This window comes from Vitis vinifera, chromosome 13 (genome assembly GCF_030704535.1).
Source record: "Vitis vinifera cultivar Pinot Noir 40024 chromosome 13, ASM3070453v1".
Taxonomy (NCBI): Eukaryota; Viridiplantae; Streptophyta; class Magnoliopsida; order Vitales; family Vitaceae; genus Vitis; species Vitis vinifera.
This window is the reverse complement of record NC_081817.1, coordinates 25,615,234-25,626,970: the sequence shown is the minus strand read 5'-3', so window position 1 is coordinate 25,626,970 and position 11,737 is coordinate 25,615,234. Positions and strand designations below refer to the sequence as shown.

At 32.5% G+C, this 11,737-nt stretch overlaps 1 protein-coding gene across 1 annotated transcript; it reads left to right on the top strand.

Annotated features, from left to right (window-relative positions):
- Window positions 1-245: 245 nt before the first annotated feature.
- On the top strand, window positions 246-10,305 carry LOC100244874 (flavin-containing monooxygenase FMO GS-OX-like 2). The gene is made up of 8 exons (XM_010647368.3): window positions 246-821; window positions 1,505-1,575; window positions 7,615-7,764; window positions 8,488-8,570; window positions 8,713-8,851; window positions 9,174-9,347; window positions 9,585-9,746; window positions 10,026-10,305. The coding sequence occupies exons 1-8, from the start codon at window positions 287-289 to the stop codon at window positions 10,080-10,082; spliced, it is 1,371 nt and encodes a 456-aa protein (XP_010645670.1). The 5' UTR covers window positions 246-286; the 3' UTR covers window positions 10,083-10,305.
- The last annotated feature ends 1,432 nt before the right edge of the window (window positions 10,306-11,737 follow it).

Below are 11,737 nucleotides of genomic sequence, written 5' to 3'. Positions count from 1 at the left end.
AAAAGGGAATTTTTTTTTTTTAAATATCTACCCTTAAATATTTATCCCAACCCATTTTATCCTATAGAGATGACTTGTCTTCTTTTAATTACTTCCATTATTTGATTAGAGTAATTTTCGTTCCTTATTGCCACTTGGGTATAATAAAATTGAAAAATTTATGTCACGTGCGCATATTCATAGTCTTCATCCTCAGCACGCCATCACATTCATTTCCTGCACCGTTCGCAGGTTATTTTGAGAAGAAAGGCGATCGCACTCGCCAGACGGCGCCGTCTCACTCCCAATGGCCCAATCAGCGAGAGTGGCGGTAATCGGAGCAGGCGTCGCCGGCCTTGCTGCCGCCCGCGAGCTCCATCGGGAAGGCCACCACGTCGTCGTCCTCGAAAAACGACACAGTCTCGGCGGAACCTGGCTATACGACTCACGAGTCGACTCCGATCCGCTCAGCCTCGACCCGGCCCGCGACGTCGTCGGTACCAGCCTCTACCACTCTCTCCGCACCAACCTCCCCCGCCAACTCATGGGCTTTCTCGATTACCCATTTGCGAAGCGCCCCCATGAGGACCAAAGAACCTTTCCAGGTCACGAGGAGGTGCTTCGGTTTCTGAACGAGTTCGCCGACGAGTTCCGACTCCGTGAGTTGATTCGGTTCTGCACCGAGGTCGTCCGAGTGGAGCGAGCCGAGCGAAGGAACGACGCGTGGGTGGTTGAATCTAGGAATCACGGGTCTGACTCGGCAGTGGTGGTGAGGGAGGTGTATGACGCTGTGGTCGTTTGTAACGGTCACTTCACCGAGCCCCAGCTCGCTGAGGTTCCAGGTACGGTCCTTTTTGGTGCGGTGAGTGAAGTTCCGGTGTTTTGATACAGTGCAGCGCCTCTCACAGTAATTCACTCTGCTTGATAGTTTGATGACCACACATTTATCTATCCCGTTGTGAACCAAATCTAGTGGGCCATGATAGAAAATCAACTGTATGCTATAGATACATTGGAAAAAAGAGCCATATTATTTTTACGGGTCAATAATTTAATTTTTAATTTTTAATATTTTATATTGATGAACACTCTGTCGTCTTTATTAGCTTTTATGGTTTCTAGGACTTTTCTTGTTCTGAAATTCTGGTCTTTGCTCTTTCTTTGTCCTTGGATCCATCTTAATAAACTATAGAGCAAGTTGTGCTTCAATCACGTGATAGGAAAAATTAAAAAAATGTTATTAAAATAAATGATTGTCCCTTGACTTTATTTTCTATTTTTTTATATTTAAAATTAGAAGTTTGTATATAAAATTCCTACATCTTTATAGATTTGCCTTATGCTTTTAAAAAATTTTAAAATCCAAGGTAATAACCTCTTTTTTTTTTTTTTTTAACGGTTTTTAAAATCTTATATAAAAGTAACTATTATTTTCTAATTTTAAAAATAAAAAATTGTAAGTGCATCCAAACAAATACTAAATGTATGCGTGATGTTGGATTTTTTTGCTATTAATATGTTACAGGTATTGAGAAATGGTGTGAATATCAAATACATAGTCATAATTATTGCACTCCGAAATCGTTCATGGGTCAGGTATTTCTTCATTTACCATAATCGACTTCGTTTTTTTTTCATTGGTTGTTATTGATTACATAGCTAAATCCAATAGTTTCAATATGCGTAATATTTGAGTTTATGAAAGTTATTAATTTGGTGATTGTTTTCTATTTTTAAACTAAGAAAATGATAGTAACTCTCATGTAAAATGTAAGAACTCTTTGAATTTAATCCTATAAAAATAATATCTTTTAAAAACTATTTAAAAATGTTGAGGTATTAAATTTTTTTTATTATCTCAAAATTTTAAAAATAATTTTTAAGGATATAAAATAAATTCATACTTTTAATATAATATATACCAAATTTTATATAGAAGCTACTACTATATTCTATTCAAGTCAAAAAAATAGGAAATGTATCCATATTGAGCACTTATTTTCATTAGATATAAGGCGTTCATTTTTATGTTGACTCCACATGTGCTACTCACAGCTGATATATGAATTGGTGACCTCATGTGTGCCCAATCCCCTCTTTGCTTACATCTTTGCTACAACATGGCTCGTATGTCTAAGCTTCCTTCTTAGCCCATGGTCTACATTTGTTGCACTATCGTCTCATGCGTGACAACATTGCTTATTGCTTTCTTTTGAGGCATACTTAGGCTATGCTATGTTCCATGATATTGGACCCAATTTTGTATGTTAGCAAGACTCACCATCACATGTAGATTAAATAAGGGCTTGAGGGGCATGCCCCCTTCTAATTTAAAAAAATAAAATAAAATTCCTATGTGTAATGATCCCATCAAGTTTTTCATAAAGGAATTCTTATTTATAATTAGTGATTTAAAAAAATTAAAATGAACCTTTAAAAATATAAAATTCATTTATTTATTTTTAAATAAAAATAATTATATCTTAAATACTTTGGATTTAAATGAAATAATGTTATTGTTTTTAAATAAACTAAGGAGTATTATTTACTTTATAGAGATAATTTTATTTATCTCCCCGAGATTTCCGCTAAATATACTTAGCCATCATTAAATTTTTTTTAAACTAATAGTGACTAAGTATATTTGATCAAAATCTAGGAGAGATGAATTAAATTAAAAAGAAAATAAAATATTTTATAAAATCTGCATAATATCCTTACTTATTTTTTTCCCTTTTATTATATCTTTATCATTTTTTTTTCATATGAATATTATCTTAATTTATTCTTTTATATATATATATATATATATATATTGGAATAAAATTAAGTTTTTGATCATCTTATATTTGACATTTTATTAAATATTTTTTTTTTTTGTGGTATATTCTCTTTGATCCATTTCCATTTGAAAATTTTAAATTTATTTATATTAATTGAGTTTATATTTAATCTTAGCTATTTAAGATCATATGAATAATAAAATACTTTGAACTATAGACAATAATATCTATTAAATTCTTAGCAACTACTTATGTTTATTTAAGTTGATAGTTGATGTCTTAAAACTTTAAATATCAAGAACTTAATATCTTACCCATTGTGTCATCCTCCAATTACCATATGATAGATAATTTTTAAGTAAATGATTATTTCTCCTCTTTCAATTAATTTTATATTTATATATTGATTTGAAAAAAATCTCAATTTTTATTAAAGAAATTATAAATTTTTTTGAAAAAGTTTTAAATATTTTTTTTTTTATGAAAAATTATTAAAATTATTGAAAATTTTCTAGTTAGATTTTTAATCAATTAAATAAAACTTTAAATATTAAGACCTTAATATGTTAGCAAATGTGTCACCCTCATATGACCATATGATAGATGACTTTTAAGTAAATAATTTCATCACTTTCAATTGATTATAAAAAATTTTGAAAAAGTTTTAAAGATTTTTTTAATGAAAATTATTGAAATTTTCTAATTAGACTTTTAATCATTTTTAACTTTTTTGAAAAATTCTTCTGATTTTTTAAAAATAAAATCTAATAACTTTTTGCCAACATTTTATTTATATATTAATGCGTAGATTACTTAGTTTGTTGAATGATAAGGAGGTTATCAGTATATATATATATATATAGATGGATAGATAGATAGTTGGATAGATAGTTTTGACCCTCTCCCCTATTAAACTTTTTGACTTCACCACTACTTGCGATCATCCCTCGATCATGTTTGAGGCTCCTTGTCGTGTTTTTAAAGTGACATGCCCATTATGTTCCATCTCCACCCTTGGAGATAATCATTTCTTTCTCCCTTAAATAGTTTTTAAGCATTTCTTATTTAGACACAAGGAGACACTATAACTGTTTCTACTTGCATAATGGATCTTCCTTATTTATAGAAAACATGAAAAGTATTTCTCCCCTTGAAAACCCCCTTTTTTTTTTAAGGAATTTCCTTTGGAAGAAAAATCATAGCTTAGTGGAATCTCATACTTTAAATTTTTATAAGTCGAGCCACCAATGGCTGCCTTGCGTGTGCATGTATGCATGCTGCAACTCCGTGTTTCCACATCAAAGCCAACACTTGGATCCATAACACTTATTCCTTTGCATTAATATGCTTCTCAGCCTCGCAAACACCGTAACTTTTCATCTTGTCTTCAACATGGCATGCCACCTTTATGCCATAAGCACTCATGGCTACAAGGTGTCACTACATGAAGCTTTGCTTCCACATCATTGTAGTTATGATGTTGAAAAACCACCACACCAAGTGGAATTTGCACCCTCATCAACTTAGCAGCATATACTTTTGTACTACCTTTTAACACTGTCACAAGGTTGTATCTCTCTCCCACCTAGCTTCACTTTCCAGAGTCCCCTTTCAATGGACTGGGTAAACAATCCTTCTATTCTTTTTTACTTAGCCCCATATTTCTATGATCCAAGTTCTTATAAGCTTTTGACTTAAACTACTTTTGGATAATCAGAAGTGCATGATTTTTGTATATCTTAGTGGGATCTTGATTGTTAAGAAATGGCTTAAAGAAAGTAGTATGAAAAGAATGATGAATTTTTAGTCTATTTGAAGGTTTAACCTATTTGTAATTGCACCAATCTTTTTCATTACTTCAAAGGCACCATCACATTTAGGGTGAAACCCCCTCTATACTTTTTGACTGTTGATGTTCTTTCAAACTTGTGGCCAACTCGAAACTTTATGGGCTTCCTCCCTTTATCCTCATACCTTTTCATTCATTAATTTGTTGTCTTTTTCCAAACATTTTTTTTGGCCTTTTCATGCATCTCTTAACAAGATTTCATGAATCTAAAGGCTATAGGACTTATGTTATGCCCAACTTACATCCTAACAATGCATTCAAAGGCATGTGAAGTTGTTGCCTTATTGCCACCTCGAATGGGCACAATCCTATATAAGAACGCTTGTGTAGATTATAACAACATTGAGCCATTTCTAGAAGTTCCAAACAATTATGCTGTCTAGAAATCATATAGTGCCTCAAATACTTCCATAGCATTTGCATCCATCTTTTTAGCTTGATTATCTATTTGAGGGTGATTTTAGTTAAAAATTTTGGTTTTAATCCCAACATCTTGAACAACTCAACCTAAAACCTACTCATGAAGTGAGAATCTTTGTCACTCACTATAACCTTTGGTAACCCAAAGTGTTCAAAAACATAGCTAAAAAAACAAACATGTTGCTTTTTCAACAGGGTATGCATGTCATAGAGTTAGCACACAAGCATTACTGCATAAAGAAGAGAGAATGACTCTCGTCATCAAGGTAAGATTGTTAGAAAAGTTTTTCAAGTTCTAATGATGATGATGATGATGATGATGATGATGATGATAGAAGGAGCAACAATAATGGTAATAGACTATCAATAATGAAGATGGTGAGGGTAGTGGGGGAGGTGGTGATTATATTAGTTAAGCAAATCCAAGCATGTCATAGGCATAATTATCAAGGTATTGATGAGCATATCTAGAATTTAGGTGTAGGATTATGACAATATTTTAGAGGAGTAGATGATAAATCACATCATAGCTTTAGAGTTCAACATTATAGTTTTTGTACTACTTCTTGTAGAAACTACTTTGATCTATTTCTAAGGATGCATCTTGAGGAGTGTTTTGATACTAAAACATGAACTAATGACTATTATGCATATGATCAATCTTGTTTTAGTAGCAACATTGGGTATCGAGGTTTTGGGTACTATCACCCTAGGTTCTGATTACCGATTATCAAGCTAGTCATCTCAACCAACATATTTGAACTATGGGCAACTCTTGCAACTATATCCTTATCATGGGAACTACCACCTTATTTATATACTTGTCGTAGGACTAATGATGATGATTTTGAGCCCCACGCCATGCAATGTAGAATTGCTATTGAATTGTATGTCTTTTTAGTAAAATATTATTATATTTAAAATAAAATAATTTTCAATTATTAACATGTGCACATACTTTTATAACTATTTAAACAATGTTTAAAGCGATACAATTTTTTTTTATTAATTTTTTAACTTATTTAATCATACCAATTGTTTAAATAATTTTCATAATTTTTTTGAACTTTTTAGTTAACTTATTTTCCATATGGCTTGATACTAAGTTGGGATGTTGAGACTGATATACCTCGAGACCTCTTGAGTCAATGACCTAAACTACGATTTTGAACTAGGTTGGGGTGACATACCCATTGCTATCCATGTTCTATCATCATAGTTTTAGAGAGTCTCACCTCTCCCACCCTAAAGAGTTTTTAAAGCGTCATTTTGATAAAATAAAAAAATAAAAAAATCTGAATCAAGTGAAATCTTACACTTGAATTTTTGCCAAGTTGAGCCACCCACATAATGCTTTGCATGTGCACCAAAGGTGTTGCCACTCCCAAGTTACCACCAAGCCAATGCCTAGCACCCATAACACTATATTTGCACATTGACATTCTACTCAACTTCTTAAGCATCATAATTTTCACTTTTCTTAAACATGACATGTCACCTCGCAAGCCAAAGGCACTCATGGGTCTAAGTTGTTATCACAAGAGGCCTTGGTCTTGCAACAATGAGGTCAAGGTGTTGAAACTTGTCCCCAAGTTTAGAGGTCATGGAACAAAGACATGCTTGCTAGAGTTGTGGAGTATTGTATATGGGCTGGCTCTAGGAGCATTTATTTAGGGTTATGCGGTTTTTGTGTTTTTAGGGTTCTCAAAAGATAACACATTTCCTTTTTAACATCTATAATGGCCCTTCAACCTCTCTTGGGAAGTAGGTTAGTTTATGAATTGAAATTTCAATATGAATCTTAACTATATGCCAAAAGTTTGCTGACTAATAGGTGGCCTCAAATTATGTACTCTTTAATCTTGGGATTCTAAACTACCACTTTGCTCCATGGCCAATGCCCAAAGCAGTTTACTATGTATTAATTGTTGTGCTAGCGAAAACTTTAATACAAACATGTTACTTCAATAACACAAAGATAAAACAATCACACACATGGTAGACGAGGTTTTAACGTGGTTCAACCAACTATGCTTGCATCCACGAATGAGAGAGAATCTTTTCACTATACAATAGAAAACATTACATAAGATAAAACCAGATATAATTATTGGGTTCTTGAAACATCCCATGTTTCTTCACTCCTTGTATCCACACCTTGAACCACGAGTCATCTTACTCCCTAAGGTATCTCCCATTTTTCCTTATATCCCTATCCACCTAATATAGTCTTTACAAGCTCATCTCCATATCATCATTTTTTCCTCTCATGACCTAGAATATTTATAGAGATATTTCCAACAACTTTCCTTATTCTAGAAGGAAGTCTAATATTACAATAGTATTCAACTTAGGAAATATTCTATACAATATTCTTAACAAAAAAGAATCTTTACTAACTAGGAATTTAGGACACTTTCTAACATTAGTTAGTACTCTTTTTGGGGATTTGAGTGAGTCACTTGCTTTGTATTTCTAATTTGTTTAATTATATTCTATTGTTTCTTCTATTAAATTGGATTAAATCACTCTTATGTTTGATAGTTCAACATGAATATTTATTGGATTTACTATACCCAATAGGTTGTGGTTTTAATCGGATTGGGACCTAGCGCTTTTGATATCTCTAGAGAGGTTGCAACAGTAGCCAAGGAAGTTCACATCACAACAAGAGCCCCTAATGTGACAGTTGGAAAATCAGACAACCATGAAAACATATGGCTGCATAAAATGGTAGCCTTCCTCTTGTATTTTTTTTTTTTTTTTTTCTGTATCTCAAATTATTTCTCATATTTATTTACAAACATGAGGGTATTTGGTAAAACTTAATATTTATTATTTAATGACTTAAGTTGACTTTAAGTTCAATTATTCTTAATTTGTCTTAAAACTTATTATTTGTTTTTTACTTTAATAATTAAGGTTGTTTGATAAAGTTAACTTAAAATTTATTTTAAATTATCGAATTAAAGTATTTACTTTCATTAATTTTAACTAATATTTATCTTCATTGATTTTAACTAATATTTATTTTTATTAATCTTAGGTAATAATTTTTTTTGTTAAACATCTATATTTAAAGTATTGTAAATATATAAAATAACTACAAAATATTTATTATAAAATATAAGTTATGGATGTGGAGCTATAGTTATAAAATATACTATTACTAGATGTAGGCAAATGAAGTAAAAAGATTTGAAATTAAGAGTAAGCTAACTATTTTGATTTAATATTTAAAGTTGGTCTTAACTTTAAGTTGGTTCATTAAGTTATTTTATCAAATATGTTTAATCTATTTAAGGATTTAAATTAAATTATTAAATCATATTAAGTTATTAAGTTGGTTTACTCAATCAAAACTGTCATATTCAAGGTTTTATTTTTTGGTTGAATAGTAAGCTTACCAAAGTGTTTCAAGGTGTGAGGTACTTATTCTCAATCCTATATTTACAGATAGAATTTGTTTATGAAGATGGTAAGGTTGTCTTTCAAGATGGATCCTCAGTTCATGCAGATACCATTTTTTATTGTACTGGGTACGAATCAAATGGTTCACTTTTCATTTATTTTTCCTTAGTAGCCCTGCAAATTTTATCTTCCATTCCTACCTTCATTGCTCCTCCTGCTGGTTCAGCATATTCGTTTTGTCATTCAAGTTCTGAATTATATCTTTTGCAGGTACAAATACCATTTTCCATTTATTGAAACGAATGGAATTGTAACCATTGATGACGATAACCGTGTTGGGCCACTGTATAAACATGTCTTCCCTCCGCACTTAGCTCCTTGGCTCTCTTTCATTGGAATGCCTAAGCAGGTCTGTTGTTTCAACCACATATTCCCACAAAGTGGTGTGTTAAATTTGAAAAGAAAACAGTTTTGTTCATTTTAGAGAATCCATGGAATACCCACTAAGCATTGTATACGAACTATCAATTTTCTGGCCTAAGAAAACCAAATGGATCTTGCTATAAAATTCATTAAGGTGATTAAAACACGCCCCTTTCCTTGATCCTGTTTTCTGTATGCTAGTGCACATTTGATTGATTCTTTAGTCTGTGATAGATTAAATTTCTGTTTATAAACCAGACTACTTTAGATTTGGGCAATTGACAATGGAAGTTGGTTTTTACAATCAGGATACACCATTTCTGACAACCGAGTTACAATCCAAGTGGTTGGCTCATGTTTTATCTGGTAAGGTGTTGCTGCCAACAGAAGAGGAGATGATGTCTGATGTCGAAAATTACTATCATCATATGGAGGAAACTGGAGTGCCCAAGAGCTTCACCCATGTCCTTCCCCCCAATGAGGTGCTCCATCTATTTTCTTATCTTTCAAATTTAATCTTCTTAACAACTCATCATTGGATGAAGCCATTTCTTTTTTGATGGAGGAAATCTAACTGGGTTTTACATCCAATATCAAATATTTGAAGCTCCTTAGATAATCTATATGGTAATAAGGCTATTGACTTCTGGTGAAAACATTTTCATTTGTTTCCATTATCATGTAGATGACCCCCTTTTCTTTGGATGGTTTGATGTCAGATTGAGTACAGGAATTGGCTACTGGCTCAGGTGGAAATGCCACCATTGAAGGAGTGGAGAGGAAGAATGTACAGGGAGTGTGTCAAGTTTGCAAAAGCCAAGCTAGATGGGTACAGGGATCAATGGGATGATGATTATTGGGATGCAGTCATCGCATCACAGGTTGATTCCACACTCCCAAAAACTTGATATCTCAGTTCTGCACTAATGTGTTCTCTCTCTCTCTCTCTCTCTCTCTCTCTTTTCCTTGAATCAACCTGCCTTATTGCATTTCTTTTACCTAGATTCAGGTTGGCATGATATGAAGTACTACTGGCATAGAATTTCTTAATCCATTTAAATTCAAGAAAAGAAAATTCAATGAACATTACTTCCCTAAGAACAGTTTTTAGTTGCTAATGAAATTCTAGGTGCTAAAAAATTTTAACTGCCTTTTGACAGGAAGTAAACCATCTGGCAAATGGACAAGATGTTGGGGTTGCTGAAGATGTAGCCTAGTTATCAGTTGTATCGACAAAATAAGTAGAAATCTTTGTACTTTACATGCATCTTGTTAATTCAAGATTTCAAATTTTAAGCATTTATTGTCTTAGCAAAATTATAGTTGGCATTTATAGACTATTGCCCGTATAGAACTAGAAGTGTATAAATTTGAGGCAATTTTCCTGTTCTACAAATGAAAACTTGGTGCCAATAAGACATTAACTACAAGTCTCTTCAACTTAGATGTATTTTTCTACTTAATTATGCACAATTGATCATGTTGTGAAAAACCATAACAGAGAATAATAATAGCTAAGGAAAAGAAAATAAGAGAATGAAAATAGAAAATACATAACAATTTACGTGATATGGTCTAAAGACTACATTCATGGGCAAAGATGAAGTGTTGCGGCTCAAGTTCTTCTTTGTGGCTCAAGTTGATGGCAAGAACTTGTTGATGTAGTAAACCAGTCTCTATGCATCTTTTTGGTCATTGTGGACTAAGGCGATGCTCATTGTCACTACAAAAGTTGCTAGATATAGCAAAAAAAGTCACTTATCTTTACTTTAGCCAAAATACAAGTAGGAATGAGTGGTACCTTTTAAGCTTCACAAAGTATATACACAATGATTGGTCTAGTCATGGTTATATTTTTTTTTTCCTAATAAGGAAAGGATTAGATGATATTGATTGATTAACTTGACGATGAATTGTCCTAGGGTTGTGAGTTGCTTCACCAAACTTTGTACCTCCTTAAGTTCCTCGGTTGACATTTCAAGAATAGCTTAAATTTTCTTAGGGTTAGCATAAATTCCATACTGCATGACGAAGAGCCCTATAAATGCTTGGGACATTACCCCAAAGGTGCATTTACTAGGGCTCAATGTCATGTGATGTTTTCTTAGAATTCCAAAGACATGCTCCAAATGGTTACAATGGTTAGTCTGCTCAATGTTTTCACCATGTATCATCTACATATATCTCTATAGTGTCACCAATTTGTACCTTAAAAACTCTTTCTACGATCCATTGATGGGTGGTATTGGAGTTATTTGTTTATTTTTATCTCGAATGACATAATTTTGTAACAATTAAACACTTTTCTCTTATGAGCAATATCTTTGCTTAGTTAAGATCATACATGGGTATTTGGTTATACTTGATCTATATATGCATCTACGAAGGTAAAGAAGGTGTGACCTACGTACCATGATGTTAACCAAATGGCTTATATTTGGGGAGTGCGTAACTATCCTTTAAGTTTGCACATTTTAGATTAGTATAAACCACATATACCCTCCATGGCCCACATTTTTTTTTTTGGAATAACAATTGTATTGGCTAGCCAATCATGGTATCGTACTTCTTCAATAAACCCAACCTTAATGAGTTAGGATCTTCCTTGACTATGGCAAATTGCTTTTGAAGAGTGAATAATCAAACTTTCTATTTAGTTGACTTGTTACACATTTCCATTTTTAGGTTATGCCATATTAGTTGTAGATTTATCCTAATCGTGTTCACTATTCTAGGGAAAGACATCCCTATGTTCCTACAAAAAGTTTTTTGAACATTTCTTTTTCATAGGCTTTCAATTGGCTTCCTATCATTATCAATGTTTCCCTCCCAAGGCAATGAACATAAATTCTTCCATTGTTAGCTATTCCTA

Excerpts from the sequence above, each read along its gene's own strand:
- LOC100244874 (XM_010647368.3), top strand. The coding sequence starts at position 287 with ATGGCCCAATCAGCGAGAGTGGCGGTAATCGGAGCAGGCGTCGCCGGC. Across the intron at positions 822-1,504 it reads CCAGCTCGCTGAGGTTCCAG|GTATTGAGAAATGGTGTGAA; the intron begins GTACGGTCCTTT and ends AATATGTTACAG. Across the intron at positions 1,576-7,614 it reads CGAAATCGTTCATGGGTCAG|GTTGTGGTTTTAATCGGATT; the intron begins GTATTTCTTCAT and ends TATACCCAATAG.